Raw genomic sequence first — 15048 nt, 5'->3', positions numbered from 1 at the left:
ATTTTTGGTGAACATCACTCAGTTTCAATTTGCTTAGTTTGTGCAAACTAACTTAGTTAGCTCCTGCTGTAGCTGTCCACAGCTTTGTTCCCTTTGAAAGGAATTCGACAATTTAATAGCGGTAATGCAGTCATTTAGCTGTGGAGCTGCCTACATTTAAGAAAAATAAATGAAATACCACATGCCTACAGAGGCTTGGTAACCCAGATACAATACAAGCAGGTTTTGTACAGTTCAGGACCCAGATCTGCCATTGTTATCCTGAGGACAATGCAGTGCAAATCAATGAATCTCCTGCCACTGCCTGTTCCGATAGACTATTCACTCCCTCGCATAGGCATCACCAGCACTGTGTCCTGCAGTAACACCATGGCCTAACTCATTCAGGGACGAGGGAGCAGTCACTCTTCGCTAGTTTTCAGAATTTACAAGCGGTTTTTGCTCAACTGTTTTGCCTATGTATACAACCTGAATAAAAATAATCAAGGATGATCATACTGCATATGAAAACATCCGTATTGGACACAAAATGCTTACGTGTTCAGCTGCAGACATTAGGATTGCCATAACACCCTGCCTGAGGGATACCAAGTGGGACCTCCAGGAACGCTGGCTGCAAGGATGTCAGTCCAAGAACATGTCAGAGCTTTAGAGTTCACGTATTGATCATCTTTAGGCTAGAACAGTGTCGCCTGCACACAGGCAGTAACCACAGCCACCAGCCACCTGAGTCAGCTAGGGGTAATAACTCCATATCAGAACTGCCAAATGAGCCAGGAGAGGCAGAGTCCCTGAATGGCACACAAATACCTGGCTGCCATCAGGTGGGTCTGTAATTTAGGACTGCAATGCAGGCATCTGTTCCCTAAAGCAAACTTTGTATGTACACCTTAAAAAAAAAAAGCCTAATTGCATGTTAATAAAGAAATTCTTAGAACTTTCAACTAAGTTTTTTTTGAGTTGTGCATTTCTGTTTAGCGACGGTTTTAAACTAACTTTACACACTATGAACATTGTTAGCCTAGCATTTAGTTAATGCCTTATGAGTGCCTTTTAAAATATGCATATAATCAAAAATATTAAATCAGAAGAAAAAATCCAGGGTTCCAAAGAATACCGATATGAATCTTGATGAAAAGGCAAGAATGACTTCTATCTAGTTCTTTTAAAATAAATGTATAGAAACAAAGGACTATTTCAGAAGTTATTCAAGAAATGGTTATAAGAAAGCTTGTATCTTTTTTGGCCTTATATGTTGGCTCTGTATTTGACATTAATATGTTGTGTAGGAAAGACAATCAAAAGGTCTAATGTTTTACATTTGCTTTTTGTATTTTACAATTCAATGAATACAAAAAAGCAAAGCTCTCCCAAACTCCTTCACTTTGCCCACTGTCATGACTGACCATTTAATGTTTTACATTTTCAAGGTGCAGGTCAAAGCATTTCTATGCTGGCATGCTTTGTCTCCAAGAGCCGTTTTCACAACCACTGATCTAGACAGCCTACTTGGACGTGGGGGATCGCCCCGTTAGGATTTACGAATTTGATCGCTATAAATATGAAGTTGATCTGATTAAACACCAGTGGGACAGTTTGGGAGGACATGGGCCAGCAGAAATCAACACTTACCAATGCAGTCGACTTGACAAGGAGCTAGCAGGAGAAACGCAGTACTGTATTATGGACAGTGAGCCAGCTCAGCAGGTAGGTCTGTGCAGGACACACTAGACACCTGACGCGAGGTCTGTAGAACTTGTGACTATAATTTATAACCTCAAAGATGTACTGTATTGATGAAAGAGTATCAAGATAGTTTTTTTAAATATATATTCTTTCTCTCTACACCATCCACATGTGATGTCTCTGAAGTGTCAGTAATTTAAACCAGGCACAATGAAAACTGTCAACAGGATGACAAAGACAGTCATGCATAGCTGTCTTGTCTCAGGTGCGGACACCAGGATTGTCATGGCTCCAGACAGCTAGAACCCACACCCTTGTCTCATGACCACAGACCTGGAATGGCATTAACACCCACAAGTATCAAAGCAATCTGCACCGACATGAAGGGAACAATATATACATTTGTAAGAAAACACAAAAAGCCTGTGTTCTGTGAGAGGATGGCTTAATTAAAAGAGTACAGTTCTAAATATAGGGCTACTGGATTCTGTAAGGCTGTGGACATGTGGGAAGACTACAGGGAGATATTCATGCTATACATTATTAAATCAAAATGGGAATGTAGTACTACCTCTAGACCTCAGGTCTAGACTGTGATCTGTTTAAAGGTTAAAATGTTAAAAACCGTAATGCTGTGCGTGAGTCCAAACACATTACTTTCATTTCCATGCTTCATCATGAGGAAGAAACACATCTACCGCGAAAACGAACTTTACACGATTCCAAAACACGTTATTTACACCATATTCAGATTGTCTTCCAAAATGAATCATTTATTCCATTTTGGAAAATAAATATTTGCGGATAGAAAATTAACAATTATTGATACAATTGCACACACCCATGCCTACAATGGGAGTATATTTATACAATGGCAGAGAACTGCTGTAAAATGGCCTACCACGAGATTCCCTCCAAAAATAAGAAAAATAAAAAATGCTCCATCAGCCCATACTTTTCTTATTTTATAATACAGTTGCAGAATTTAAAGTTTATTCTTTTAACAGGCTAGTATTTTACAAGAAATGGTTAGCTACTTGGATCTGTTTGAACACGCCCTTAAAACAGGACATCCTTAATCACACAGTTACAGTCTCCCTTGAAACAAGTGGCAGGAGAGGGAAGGAGAATTAAAAAAACAAACAAAAACAGGGCAGATCAACAGCTTTCAATAAATATAATGGGTAATTTCCAATGTCTGTTAAAGAACCTATTTCTTTTTCCGTGAATTGTCCAAATAAGATGCCAGCTTATTCCCAGCTCTTTTTCTAGGGGTGTTCAGCCAAAGGCTGAATCACCACCAGTAACAGAGAGAATGCTTCCAGTGTTACTGCAGTTGCTGGGAGGCACAGTTAGAAATCAGAATCGAGATCCTCTGGGTTCCCGCCTGCAGCTTTGCATCACACCGCCAAACCCAGTTGCGGCCTTAGGTTCCTGTTTCTCTTTTTCACTTGGCCGCTGTCTGAAGCGGAGAGTGTCAGCTCTGGCTGGCTGGAGGCTGGATCTGTCTCAAATTAGCTTCAAATAGAAAGGGAGCTGCAGCTGAACGTGTGATAGTGGGGACAAAAACCGGAAATGGTCAGCAGGTAGGCAGCAGTCCAGTGCTCCTCAATAATCCTCTACGGTTTCGATTTCACCCATATTCAACCGTTCTGAGGATGCATTTACAGAAAAACCTAGGGAAAAGAGAGCAAAACGGGCACAAGTTAGGGGAAATCACCAATCATCTTGCAAAACATACATGGTTCCCTCTCGAGAAAGCAAAGTGTCTGAAATATGATTAACAGCAGGTCAGATATTGCAAGTGAAGCATCCAAAGGTGTTTTGAAGCTTACTCTTGAACTTGCAAGGACTTCTGATGTACAACTGATGTTAGACCGTGGTCCCTTTAAAATGTGCTTCCAAGAATTTCACTAGAGCAGTTTTGGCTCAAGATGGGACAATTTCATTAGCACTAACAATTATAAGGTAGCCACATAATAATAATAATAATAATAATAATAATAACAATAATAATAATAATAATAAACATATTATTCATTAAACTCATCTTACAGTTTTTTTCCTATCAATAATTGCGGGATTATCAGTATGAATATACAAACAACTAGTTGCTAGCACAATGAATTTGAAATGAAAAGGTGTTACTACCAAAAATGGGTCTGGTTACTGAAGGAATGTTATACATTTTATAAAAACTAACAAACTGCTTATCTTTTAGTTTCCTAACTGCTTATAACCCTGGCAAATGGAAGCATACCAGGGGACATCTACAGGTCAGTGGAAAAGTACAGCCCATGTCTTAAATATAGTAAAAAGAGAAGTAGAAAGTCTTGTTTTGCAAATGTAAGCAATAACGAAAGTCACAATAAGGAGTTGTTTTCTGCTATTTAAGTTTGACTGAAAACTGATAATTCATTTTAGGGATTAGGTAATCTATGTTTAAGGTAGAAAGTTTGTCTGTTACTGTGTATAAAAAGCGCTGAGCAACATCTTTCGGATGTTTTACAAGCTGCTCTCCCGTATGCATACGAATAAACAGCTCTTTCACCAACACCCAGACTCTGACATTTTAATGTTTCTACATTACTTATGCAATTAATTTAATTGTTTTTTTTCCTCTTCAGTTTCTGCTGACATTTACTTTTAACTTCTTACCCTTAGAAGTCTTCAGCTTGAGCATTCATGTTTTAAATGAAATATCAAGTTTAAAAAACGTGTACATATGACAAAATGAAACATTATATGAAGGGTCTGAATAATTTCCCAAGGAACTGTACATTAAATTGACTGATTATATAAAGGGAGCTTTTTCAAGCTGTTTTAATAACTAAAGCAATAAATAGCTTAATTGAACATGCTACATATGATCACAGTTTACTAATGGAGTAAAATGAAATCGTGGTCAATGGTATTAGATATAAATAATTTCATTAGAGAGCATATAATACTTGACAGATGACCTTCTAAAAATCACTGCCAGATGCTTGTCATCAATACAAGCAACTCACAGGAGCTCCTTTCACTGGCTTGTCGAAATGAAAGCTAATGTTCACAGATTGCTGAACTTAAGTCCAAATATATTTGCATTTACTAAAAATGGAGAATAGATTAAGTGATCATGATCCCCAATTTCATTCATCAGTCTTTTCCACTACAACAACTGCTAAATATACTGCTATAGTTACCCCCCAGAAAGGTAACTTATAAGTGAAGACAGTGCTGCATGATCAACACTCTCCTGGGAGAGAATCCATGAGTTAAACCCCCCTGTCCCCCACGAATCCTTACCTAGCAGGCTGGGGTCAGCTCGCACCATCTTCTGCTTTTTCTTTTTCTTCCCAGATTGTACTGTTTCAAAGTTGGACTGCTGGAGAACGGTGTGATTCGTCTGAAAGACTGACTGCATCCCAGCTTGATTCACTCCCCAGACAGAATCCTGAGAGTCATTGGCAAATATCAGTGTATCAGTGGGAAAAACAGGGCATTCTTGTCACAGGAGGAAACCCATAAAGTAGTATATGCTAATTCCATCGTGAAAGTAAAAAAAGGTTAATTCCACAGCCAAAAACGTGTTCCTTTTCTACACTTCAGAGAGGAATTTACCACTCTAGCCTCATTGATAAAACCGTCTTTTAACATTGTTGTACTTTCTTATCGGGTGTAAGCTCTATTGCTGCACCTCCCAGTGTTAAAGGAATTGAGCAACACATGTGGTTTTAAGAAACTAATCAGAAACCTTTTTTTGCCACTGGTGATGGCCTTTGAACATCATAACCCAGCCCCTACTATGCAAAGAATTGCTAAAGCCAATGAAAAGTCTCCATCTCTTTCTCGGTCAGATTTAGCCACCTATTAAGCTTCACTAGCTAATCTTGCCTTTGTCAACAGCAACCAGACACCCCACCCTTGTTCTGCCCCCAACTCTGTCTGTCTCCAGGACCCATGAGGGGATCAGTCCTGGACATTCTCACCTGCTGCTGCTGCTGCTGCTGTAGTTGGCGCTGTTGCTGCTGCTGATTGGCTTTCTGTTTGGCACGGCGCTCTAGGAAGTGCTTGGCGAAATCCTTGGCTTCAGGTGTGTCTCCGAGGTAGGCTCTGACGTAGTCATGGACCTCATAAGGAGAGTCCACCTCTTTCAGGAAGGAAACAAACGTAGGAACTGCAGAGAGAGAAACAGACGGACATCTGTCCTGAATCTCCAATGCTCCACGGCTCCCTTTTATACTGGAGTGCTGTAAAGGGCTAAGCAGCAAGGTTCCACATGAAGTGCCACAGGCCACAACCCTGAAATCGCATATCATACATTTCTCTATTGATGGTAACAGTCACTTACAATAATTATTTCTGCAAACATACTGATCAAACTAATCAACAATCGCCAAAAAGGTGCTGCTGTGCACAACTGTTCAGTTCGAGAACAATTTCTTTGAGCAAATCAGAGTCAAATTAATACATTCATGAATCCCCAGACGATTTGTTCATTTGATTCATGGAGCCTTTCAGCTCAGCGAGAGAAATCAAGCATCAAGCCAAGCGAGTCAAAGAAGGAAATCATTCTGTTCCAATCCCAGAGATCATAGATTGAAGGGAGGAACAAGAAAGCTCAAGTTGAATGTGACACAGTAAATATCAAGCAACCGGAACTCATCAAATTCAATAAAAACAGACGGCTCTCACAAATTAGGTGTGAAGATTTGAGAGCTGTGTGTATTTTATTTTGTTTCATTGAGACGCCTTTATTAATTTGACTTTCCTGAAATGCATGAGACTAATAATGATACATTCTGGATTTATCTACTGGAAGACTGCATACTGTCTTCCACAGTGATGCATACTATTGTATGTTTTTAGGTTTCAATAATGTATATATTATGTTTTCATCTGTGAATGCAAATTACCTCTAGAACAGGAAATTAAATGTGATGTTATATTCCTGTTTTCCATTATAAATTCCACTGATTATTAAGTTGATACACTTAGTGTGTGGTGTTAAGAAATAGTAATTCATAGCAAAATTAAAATTAATTCACTTAATTCAATTAATAAACTGTCATAATTTTATCGTCCCATGTGGAACAACAAAAAGTACCAAGACAAAACTATCAATTTGATATTATTTTACAATATTAATTTCTTTTCTTGTAGCTTCATAAATGATTAAGCCTCATTTCTGTAATTTAGGCTCTGAATAAAGTATTCTATGGTGTTGTGTTGTTTGGTCATTTGTTCTAAAAATGCAATAAGCATTAGAAAGTAACATTATGTTCTACAAGTCCAAAACAAGCTAAACGACTCCAAGCAAACATTACTGCATTAACTGAATTTGAATACCTAGTTCTTATTAACGGTATGGGATGTCGAAGAATAAGTATAATGCCACTGGAGAAAAAAGTTATAAATTAATCAAATATTCCTGTAAAGTTTATTTAGATTTTGTTGGGACCAAGTATTAGACATTTAACACAGCACTCAAGTTAATACTCTAAGATGCTTACAGCACTGACTTTGTGCTCACGAGACACTTCAGTTCATTGTGTGTGCAAAAGAATTAGAGGGAACGTTTGAGAGACCTCCAAATACAACCATTAGAAAAGATGGTCTGCCTGGGTGCTGAAACCTGGACAGGTAGTGTGTCCAGTGGGCTCTCACCATCTAGATTGTTGGCGGTGTTGAGAGTATGCAGCATCTGCTCGCACCACTGGGTGAAGCTGTCTTGACTCTTGGTCACCCCCTGGAAGAGCTTCAGCAGCTTCTCCTCCTCGTCCACCTTCTTGCTGGCCCGCCCACTCCCTCCGAACGAGTTACTGTATGGGCAAAGGAGGAGGGGCATCAGCTGTGATCAGGACCCACACAAATCCAAGACTTCAAGGACCCAGTACTGAGGACGCAAATGCCATGAGCTAGTGACTTTGCACTACAGCCATAGCGCACCATACATACAGTATTCTAAAGGCTTGTTATTGAAGTCAAATTCTAGCAGACCACTTAGTGGGTGAAGTGGATTTTTTGGGCACTGTATCATCCTTTCCAAGACATAAGAAATATAAAGATAAACTAAAGATAAACGGTGATCTTCAACTAACCCAATTATTCTACAATAAATGAGACCCAATCCAGTAAAAACATTCAAGATTGTACTCTAAACTGTACCGTTTATCAGCAGTTTTCACAGAACTCATCTGAATTCACAGCCCAGCTTCACTTTCAAACGCAAGCAAAAAGCAGGGCTCCCTGGAAAGAATCAAAGCCTTCCGTCTTAAGATCAGGGCACGAGCTGAGACGTCTCACCTCAGGTTGGCATTGCTCTTGTTGTTCTTGGCTGTGGTGTTGCGTGCCGGGGTCGGTGTCTCCTTCACGGCCTCATCCCAGAAGCCCATGTTGGAGTTCTTGTTGTCAGAGCTGCCCCAGATGCTGCTCATGTCAGACGTCCACTGGGAGGCGCTATTGCTGATGGAGCCCCACACCGAGTTACTGAGGCTGCTCTGCATATTGGAATGCTGCAGCATCAGGGAAAGGGCCAGGAAAACAAAAAGGGAAAAAATGAAACATTCATCAGCTGGCAAAGCAGACGAATCACGGAGCTAAGCAGAGTGCCAGTCATGTTTAGGGAACAGGGTGGGGAAGACGCCATTCCCCACTGCTGCCCAGAATCTTAATCTGTGTCAATGCTACAGATTTACTAAATTGTATTAACGAAGACACTAATGCCAGGTCTTACTATGCCTGAATTTGTTACATGTTTCTTTAAGAACTGGGCACAGAAGTCTCATCTGCTAAGTAAATGAAACTTTCATCAAAACCAGAGCAAGTCAGATGTGTCTGACCTGTGGGGTAACCTTGGCTCCAGTGGAAGAATGCAGGTTACACAGCTGACCCTCCAACTAAGGACAAGGTTTGAAAAAGAAAAATAGTAAAATTACAGAAAAACCAAACAACTGCTCCTGTGTTCATTAAGGCAATTATTTTTCCATCCCCCCTTGCTTTTAGTACCAGGAATCCCGCTGTTTAGTCAGCAGGTAGAGGAACTGGTTCCAAGCCCCTCTTCAGCACTAATTGGAAAGAATGAGGTTTAGAAAGAGAGGCCAGAGACAACCTGAATTCCTAAAAAAAAAAAGCTAAGTATAACTCCACAAACGGCCATCTCAGACAGGAATCCCCTCCATAGAAGCACTTTGTGCATTAGCGAGTTAAGAGACTGAATTCAAGGCAATATTTGGCCTTGGATTGCAGCATCTGACAAATGATTAAATAATTAATTGAATATGCCAATTATTTCAAAATACAGCTGGGATAGTTTTTTTATGGGATAGACAAGTTTTTGGGATGCTTATAAAACATTATTTTCTTGTATCTGAGATACTATATCATGTAGTTTTACCATTGTGAGGCCAAAAAACATTTTCTGGGTTAATCTGGTGTTCTTGGAAATCAAATTTATTAAGATAGCACAGTCAGAGAAGAACAACACAATTGCAGTAAAACATATGTGTGGATTGTCGGGTGGAACAAGGAACCTAGTCTGTAGAGAAAAAATAAAAACTCCAAATAAAGGAGCAAAGTGAACTCACTGCTCTGTTCTGGGCTTTGTTCTGCTGGGACACCTGCTGGTGCTGCTGCTGCTGCTTCTGCATCTGCCTGGCCTCCTCCTGTTGGATCTCTAGCAGGGACTTTGTGGCTGCTGGCTGCTTAGGTACATTACCCCAACCAGAGAGCTTTGCCTGCTGTTGCTGCTGTTGCTGCTGCTGTAGGACCTTCATTAGCTCCTGTTGCTGACGTCTCTGCTGTGGAATATCAGTGCCAAGTGAAGATGACCAGTGGACTAATACATGAATATAATCACACTTGCATGCAGCTCAGAATCACACACAAAGGCTCTCATCATTATCATTTCAGCTGTGTGGAGTCACTCAATCTTCACCTACAAGCATCATCACAAAGTTACCCTCAAACCTACAGCACACATTTTATATATAGAAATCAAACTTCACTTCTAAAAGATATTAGTAATCTAGTATAAAACTAATATTCCCCAAACGGTACCAATCATCAGTGGCTTATTTGGAAGATTAGAGCCCATGAAAGAAAGTTAAAAGTGCTGTTATATTTCAAGAAAAGCCCCAGAAATTTATTTTACCTCCTCTCGGGACTGACGTTCCCTTTCTTCTTCCAGTTTCTGGATCTCAGCCAGTGACAGGGTGTTCTGGGTTTGGGACAATACAGAAGACGACTGCTGGCCCCACTTAGAGGATGAAGGGAGCTGATAGAGATGAAAAGAAGTGTGTAATAAAAGTATGAAAAATAACCCATTTCCAGTTTTGCATTTCATTTAATTAATAATAATAATTGCTTACACTTATATAGTGCTTTTCTGGACACTTCACTCAAAGCGCTTTTAAGGTAATGGGGACTCCCCTCCACCACGATGCGACGGCAGCCATATTGAGCCAGAACGCTCACCACAAATCAGCTATCAGTGGGGAGGAGAGCAGAGTAATGAAGCCAATTCATAGATGGGGATTATTAGGAGGCCATGATTGGTAAAGGCCAATGGGAAATTTGGCCAGGACGCCGGGGTTACTCTTTGTGAGAAACACCCTGGGATTCTTAATGACCACAGAGAGTCAGGACCTTGGTTTTACGTCCCATCCAAAGGACGGCATCCGTTCACAGTATAGTGTCCCCGTCACTATACTGGGGCAGTAGGACCCACATGGACCGCAGGGTGAGTGCCCCCTCTGGTCCCCACTAACACTTCTTCCAGCAGCAACCTTTCCCAGGTTTTTCCCAGGAGGTCTCCCATCCAGGTACTGACCAGGCTCACACCTGCTTAGCTTCAGTGGGTTGCCAGTTGTGAGTTGCAGAGCGATATGGCTGCTGGCTAATTTAATACGACAATATTGTCTTTGTCGGCACCAAAGAACCTACTCGCTTAAAACCTACCAAGTCATAAATGTACTTGAAATGTTTAAAAAGCACAAATAGGAAAAAAAAATCTTTACTCAAGTGCTTTTCAATTTATTGCACAATCATTATATTTATAATTTCTGATCATGATCGATATCACAAAAAAAGAAACAGTACTTACAGAAAATATAGTTTGAGAACATCTGATTAAAAATTACTATGTAAACTTTCTCAATGAATCAACACAAACACAAAGCAGAAAACTTAATGGGTATGGAGTGCACAGATTTTTTTTGTTTTACCCATTAATTGTGAAATTTAAATACCAAGAATATATACAATCCCATAAGCAATTGCTTTTCGATGCAGAAATCAACTTCCAATTTTTTTGTTAAACTACAACAAAAATTGGATTTGTCAATTGAGTTTTTCATGATTTAGCTGAAGGCTGCCTACTATGCAAAAACACCCGGGAAAAAATGAGGAAGTGTAGGAAAACTCCAACCCATGTCCCTTCGTCATTTATCTTTTTTGACGTGTCCCAGACTGTGCAACTCAGAAGTCGCAGGTGTCACTGTGTCATGAAGGACTGAGAACGAGGGGTGTTAAACTCCTAGGTGTCACTCAACCAATTATGCGCTTCCCAGACTAATCCCTGGATCACAGTCTTAATGCAGGCATGTGCCTTTACTGATAAACCCACTCAGGAGCCCCCAGGAGATCAAGATTTTAAGAATGAGCTTCGTTTCACAGGCAGATTTAAAGTTTTGGGGGTATTACCCTCATGGGTAAACCCTTCAAATAACCACGAAAAGAAAACAGCCATCCAGGTGTTCAGAAGCAAGGGAGGTAAGCTGTGTACCTTCATCTGTGCCAGCTGCTGCTGTTGCTGTTGCTGCTGCAGCCTCCGCAAAGCCTCTTGCTGCTGTTGCCTCTGTCGCTGGAGCTCCTTCTGCCTCTGTGTTTCGGCCTCCTTCTGCCGCTGCAGCTCGGCCTCCTTCTGCCGCTGCAGCTCGGCCTCCCTCTGCCTCTGCAGCTCGGCCTCCCTCTGCCTCTGCAGCTCCAGTTCTTTGCGTTTTCTCTCCTGCTCTTCTTGCCGCTGCCTGGCTGCCTCCTCCTCCTGCCTCTTCTGCTCCTCCATCCTCTGCAAAGCTTCCAGCTCTTCCCTCTGCCAGCGGGCTGCCTCTTCCTCCTTCTTCCTCTGTTCCTCCTCCTGTCACAATGACATAAATCCAACAGGCACACTGAAGTGGGTCCCCCCAACACACTCGAAGTTTGCTACACACCCAGTATCAAACAGGGCTCCCCTTTTTATTGTTTCCCTCAACAGCCCGCGACATAATTCTTCAGAACTAAACATCTTCCTAACAAACAAGTCAGAGTGTTTATTAGTCCTACTTCGAACCGCATTGATTCAGAGTACATCAACCTGAGAAAGTGATCACATTTTCCCGAGGTCAGTGCCACAAAGTTAAGCTGGGACAGAAGGTTCTGGTCATGGCATTGAAAAATGTTGAGTCTTCTATTCTACTTGGTCACAATGATATTCTTGAGGTTACTTTGCAGCTTTATGGTTTTGACACATCGAGCAAATTCACATTCACATGATTTAAAACCTTATTTTCTCAGATGAAAGAAAAGACTGGCAGACCAGGGCTCTGTGCTGTCCCTGCTTTTGAAAAAAGATGCACCAAAGAAGTCTGACAAAGCAAGCTATTCCAGGCCATACAATGGTGTGGTTCATAGTTTATATCTTTGGCAGCACTACTGATTCACACACTGGGCCAATGCCATAGCCTAAGGCCTACTCAAAAAGCCACAGATCCTACTATCATAGCAATGTGGGTTTTTACTTTTATTGAATACACACATTCATTCCATTTTTGCAAAAAAGAGTAGCATCAATTCACGTACAAATATAATGTTGACTCAGGAAACACTTTTAAATGTGAAAAACATTTTTAAATGGCTTTTTGAAATAATATTGTATATTCCACCTTTCTCCCCAAACACTTGCTAGTGTTTGGGGAGAAAGTAACTCCAATAGTATTTATACTGGAGTTCTCACAAATTTCACCACTCATCGTTTTCTTGGAAAGTGCCACTTCATTGCACAGTCACAAAGAACCTTGCCTTCACACTGTCAGCCTAACCGATGCCTGTGGACAATCTCATTGATTTCATACTTGCAGCACAAGTTAATAATAATTTTAATTAATAATTACACTTATACACTTACACTTATATAGCACTTTTCTGGACACTCCACTAAAAGCGCTTTAAAGGTAATGGGAACTCCTCTCCACCACCACCAATGTGAAGCATCCACCTGGATGATGTGACAGCAGCCATAGTGCGCCAGTACACTCACCACACATCAGCTATCAGTAGGGGGGAGAACAGAGTGATCAAGCCAATTCATAGATGGGGATTATTAGGAGGCCATGATTGGTAAGGGCCAATGGGAAATTTGGTCAGAACGCCGGGGTAACACCCCTACTCTTTTTGAGAAACACCCTGGGATTTTTAATGACCACAGATAGTCAGGACCTTGGTTTTACATCTCATCTGAAGGACAGCTCCTTTTTTCAATATCCCTGGTCCCCATCACTATACTGCACTATACTGGGGCATTAGGACCCACACAGACTCCAGGGTGAGTGCTCCCTACTGGTCTCACAAACACCCCTTCCAGCAGCAACCCTAGTTTCCCAGGGGGTCTCCTATCCAGGTACTGACCAGGCTCACGCCTGCTTAGCTTCAGTGGGTTGCCAGTTGTGAGATGCAGGGTGATAAAGCTGCTGTCATTATCTTTAAAGTTCCCTTTTCAATATTTTAGCATTTTTCCTCAAAGTTATTTTATTGCTATGTCTACCACATTATAGAAGGCAGCTCAATAAGTGTGGAAAAGTGAGATTCTGGGAGGTAGGTAAGGTAAAATGTTTGGCATTTAGCATTTTAAAACCTAGGCTGTGAAAATGTAAGATAAAATCCCTAAAAGCACTTGAGTATATGGTATTGTGTGGTTGCCAGGAGAAGCAAGACACTACTTTTCATTACCTTGCCTGGCCTAAACAATCCCCAGATCTCAATCCTACTGAGAAGTATCACACACCATTACCCTCATCACAATCTGTCGAAGGGAATCCTGCAGGAAGAAACAGGTGGAGCTGGACAAGCTGTGCATATCTCATAACCTTGTGATTACGGCTGCACACAGAGGCCACAGGGCTTGGGAATTCCTAAGAGAATGGCCATTGAGGTCACGACTGGGTGTAAGGTGAGGCAGGGCGCTGGAGTGGTCACCCACCTGTTTGCGGAGCAGCTCTTCCCTTTGTCGTCTTTCCTCCTCCTCTCTCCTTCTCTCTTCCAGTCTCCGCAGCGCCTCCTCTTGCTGCTGCCTCTCCTCCTCCTCTCTCTGCCTGCGCAGAGCTGCCTCCTGCTCCCTCTGCCTGCGCAGAGCTTCTTCCTGCAAGTACAGCGACACATGGACATTTTTATTTGAACTAATCAATAAATACATCCTGTTAGATAAAAGCAGATTAAATCCAGAAGCAGCAACTCAAACATGATCATCTTGGGTTGCATGAAAAACCTGTGCATTCATTTTTTAATTTTTAGAAGAGTTAGAATCGGTGAGGTGATTAACACTCAAAACGAAATAACAGTTGCAAGACCTGGTATTGATTTGTGTCGAGAACAAACTACCAACTACACTGTTGAAGGTGATCCCCAGTAATCCTTAGAGAAATGGCTTTCGAATGAGCAAGATGTCTTGAACTGTTTGTGACCTTTCTTATGCTCGTATGATAAATCAGCAGTCTATAGGATGACATGAAAGAAGTGCATTCATCTGGCCAGGAGAGAATGCTGGTTTTCATATGAAAATGTTTACATGTTTTATTTCGAAGCCTAAATCACATGAAAAACATCCAAATTTAAAATGGACAATTAAGACATGAAAACATTTTCTCGTAAACCTCACATGAATAATATAATGGTTGTGTAGTTCTAAATAAAGTTCACTGGTTAACTGGTGCTCAAGCATGTCCCAAGTGTTATTTTGTTGTTATAAACAAACCTCTAGGTAAGTTTGGCAGTAACTATATTATGCCATATTTAAAACTGGTCCACAATTTATGTAAATCCAATTCATAGATTACCTTTCAACTATGTCAAACTCTTTAGCCTGGGCTAAACAGAGTCCTGAACTTCACATCTTTCTTTCTGTCCTTTGTGTTTTCAAAAATATTTATTCAGTTACTTTTATTCATAGTTAACCATTACACTCAAAGCATTTGAAGGAATAAGATCTGGGAGGTGGCGAGTGTAAATGTTGAATATAAAATAACTATTGCGTAAGAATGAAGTATTATGAATTTCCACCGAATTTGCGGATTCCTGAGATTTAACATGTCTCACTCCAATAATTAACCCAAGAACACAGAGGTCTGC

General features: G+C 40.9%; 1 protein-coding gene across 8 annotated transcripts in view; it reads right to left on the bottom strand.

The window, feature by feature from the left end:
* Nucleotides 1–2438: 2438 nt before the first annotated feature.
* gigyf2 (GRB10 interacting GYF protein 2) overlaps nucleotides 2439–15048 on the bottom strand; it is a 61555-nt gene continuing 48945 nt past the window's right edge. For 6 of the 8 annotated variants that reach the window (XM_088611358.1, XM_088611379.1, XM_088611389.1 and 3 more), the window contains exons 21-30: nucleotides 13904–14062; nucleotides 11456–11806; nucleotides 9824–9946; nucleotides 9258–9470; nucleotides 8514–8570; nucleotides 7978–8186; nucleotides 7339–7493; nucleotides 5670–5848; nucleotides 4978–5128; nucleotides 2439–3362 (exon numbers count right to left, since the gene is read on the bottom strand). In XM_088611358.1, the coding sequence (XP_088467484.1) occupies nucleotides 3295–3362; nucleotides 4978–5128; nucleotides 5670–5848; nucleotides 7339–7493; nucleotides 7978–8186; nucleotides 8514–8570; nucleotides 9258–9470; nucleotides 9824–9946; nucleotides 11456–11806; nucleotides 13904–14062 (1665 nt within the window). In that variant the 3' untranslated portion in view covers nucleotides 2439–3294. The remainder of the gene's footprint in view (nucleotides 3363–4977; nucleotides 5129–5669; nucleotides 5849–7338; nucleotides 7494–7977; nucleotides 8187–8513; nucleotides 8571–9257; nucleotides 9471–9823; nucleotides 9947–11455; nucleotides 11807–13903; nucleotides 14063–15048) is intronic. The other 2 variants (XM_088611409.1, XM_088611421.1) reach the window with 1 other exon arrangement.

Source organism: Lepisosteus platostomus, chromosome 2 (assembly GCF_059453375.1).
Source record: "Lepisosteus platostomus isolate fLepPlt1 chromosome 2, fLepPlt1.hap1, whole genome shotgun sequence".
NCBI lineage: Eukaryota > Metazoa > Chordata > Actinopteri > Semionotiformes > Lepisosteidae > Lepisosteus > Lepisosteus platostomus.
The sequence above is the reverse complement of the archived record's forward strand: the minus strand, read 5'-3'. Positions and strand labels throughout refer to the sequence as shown.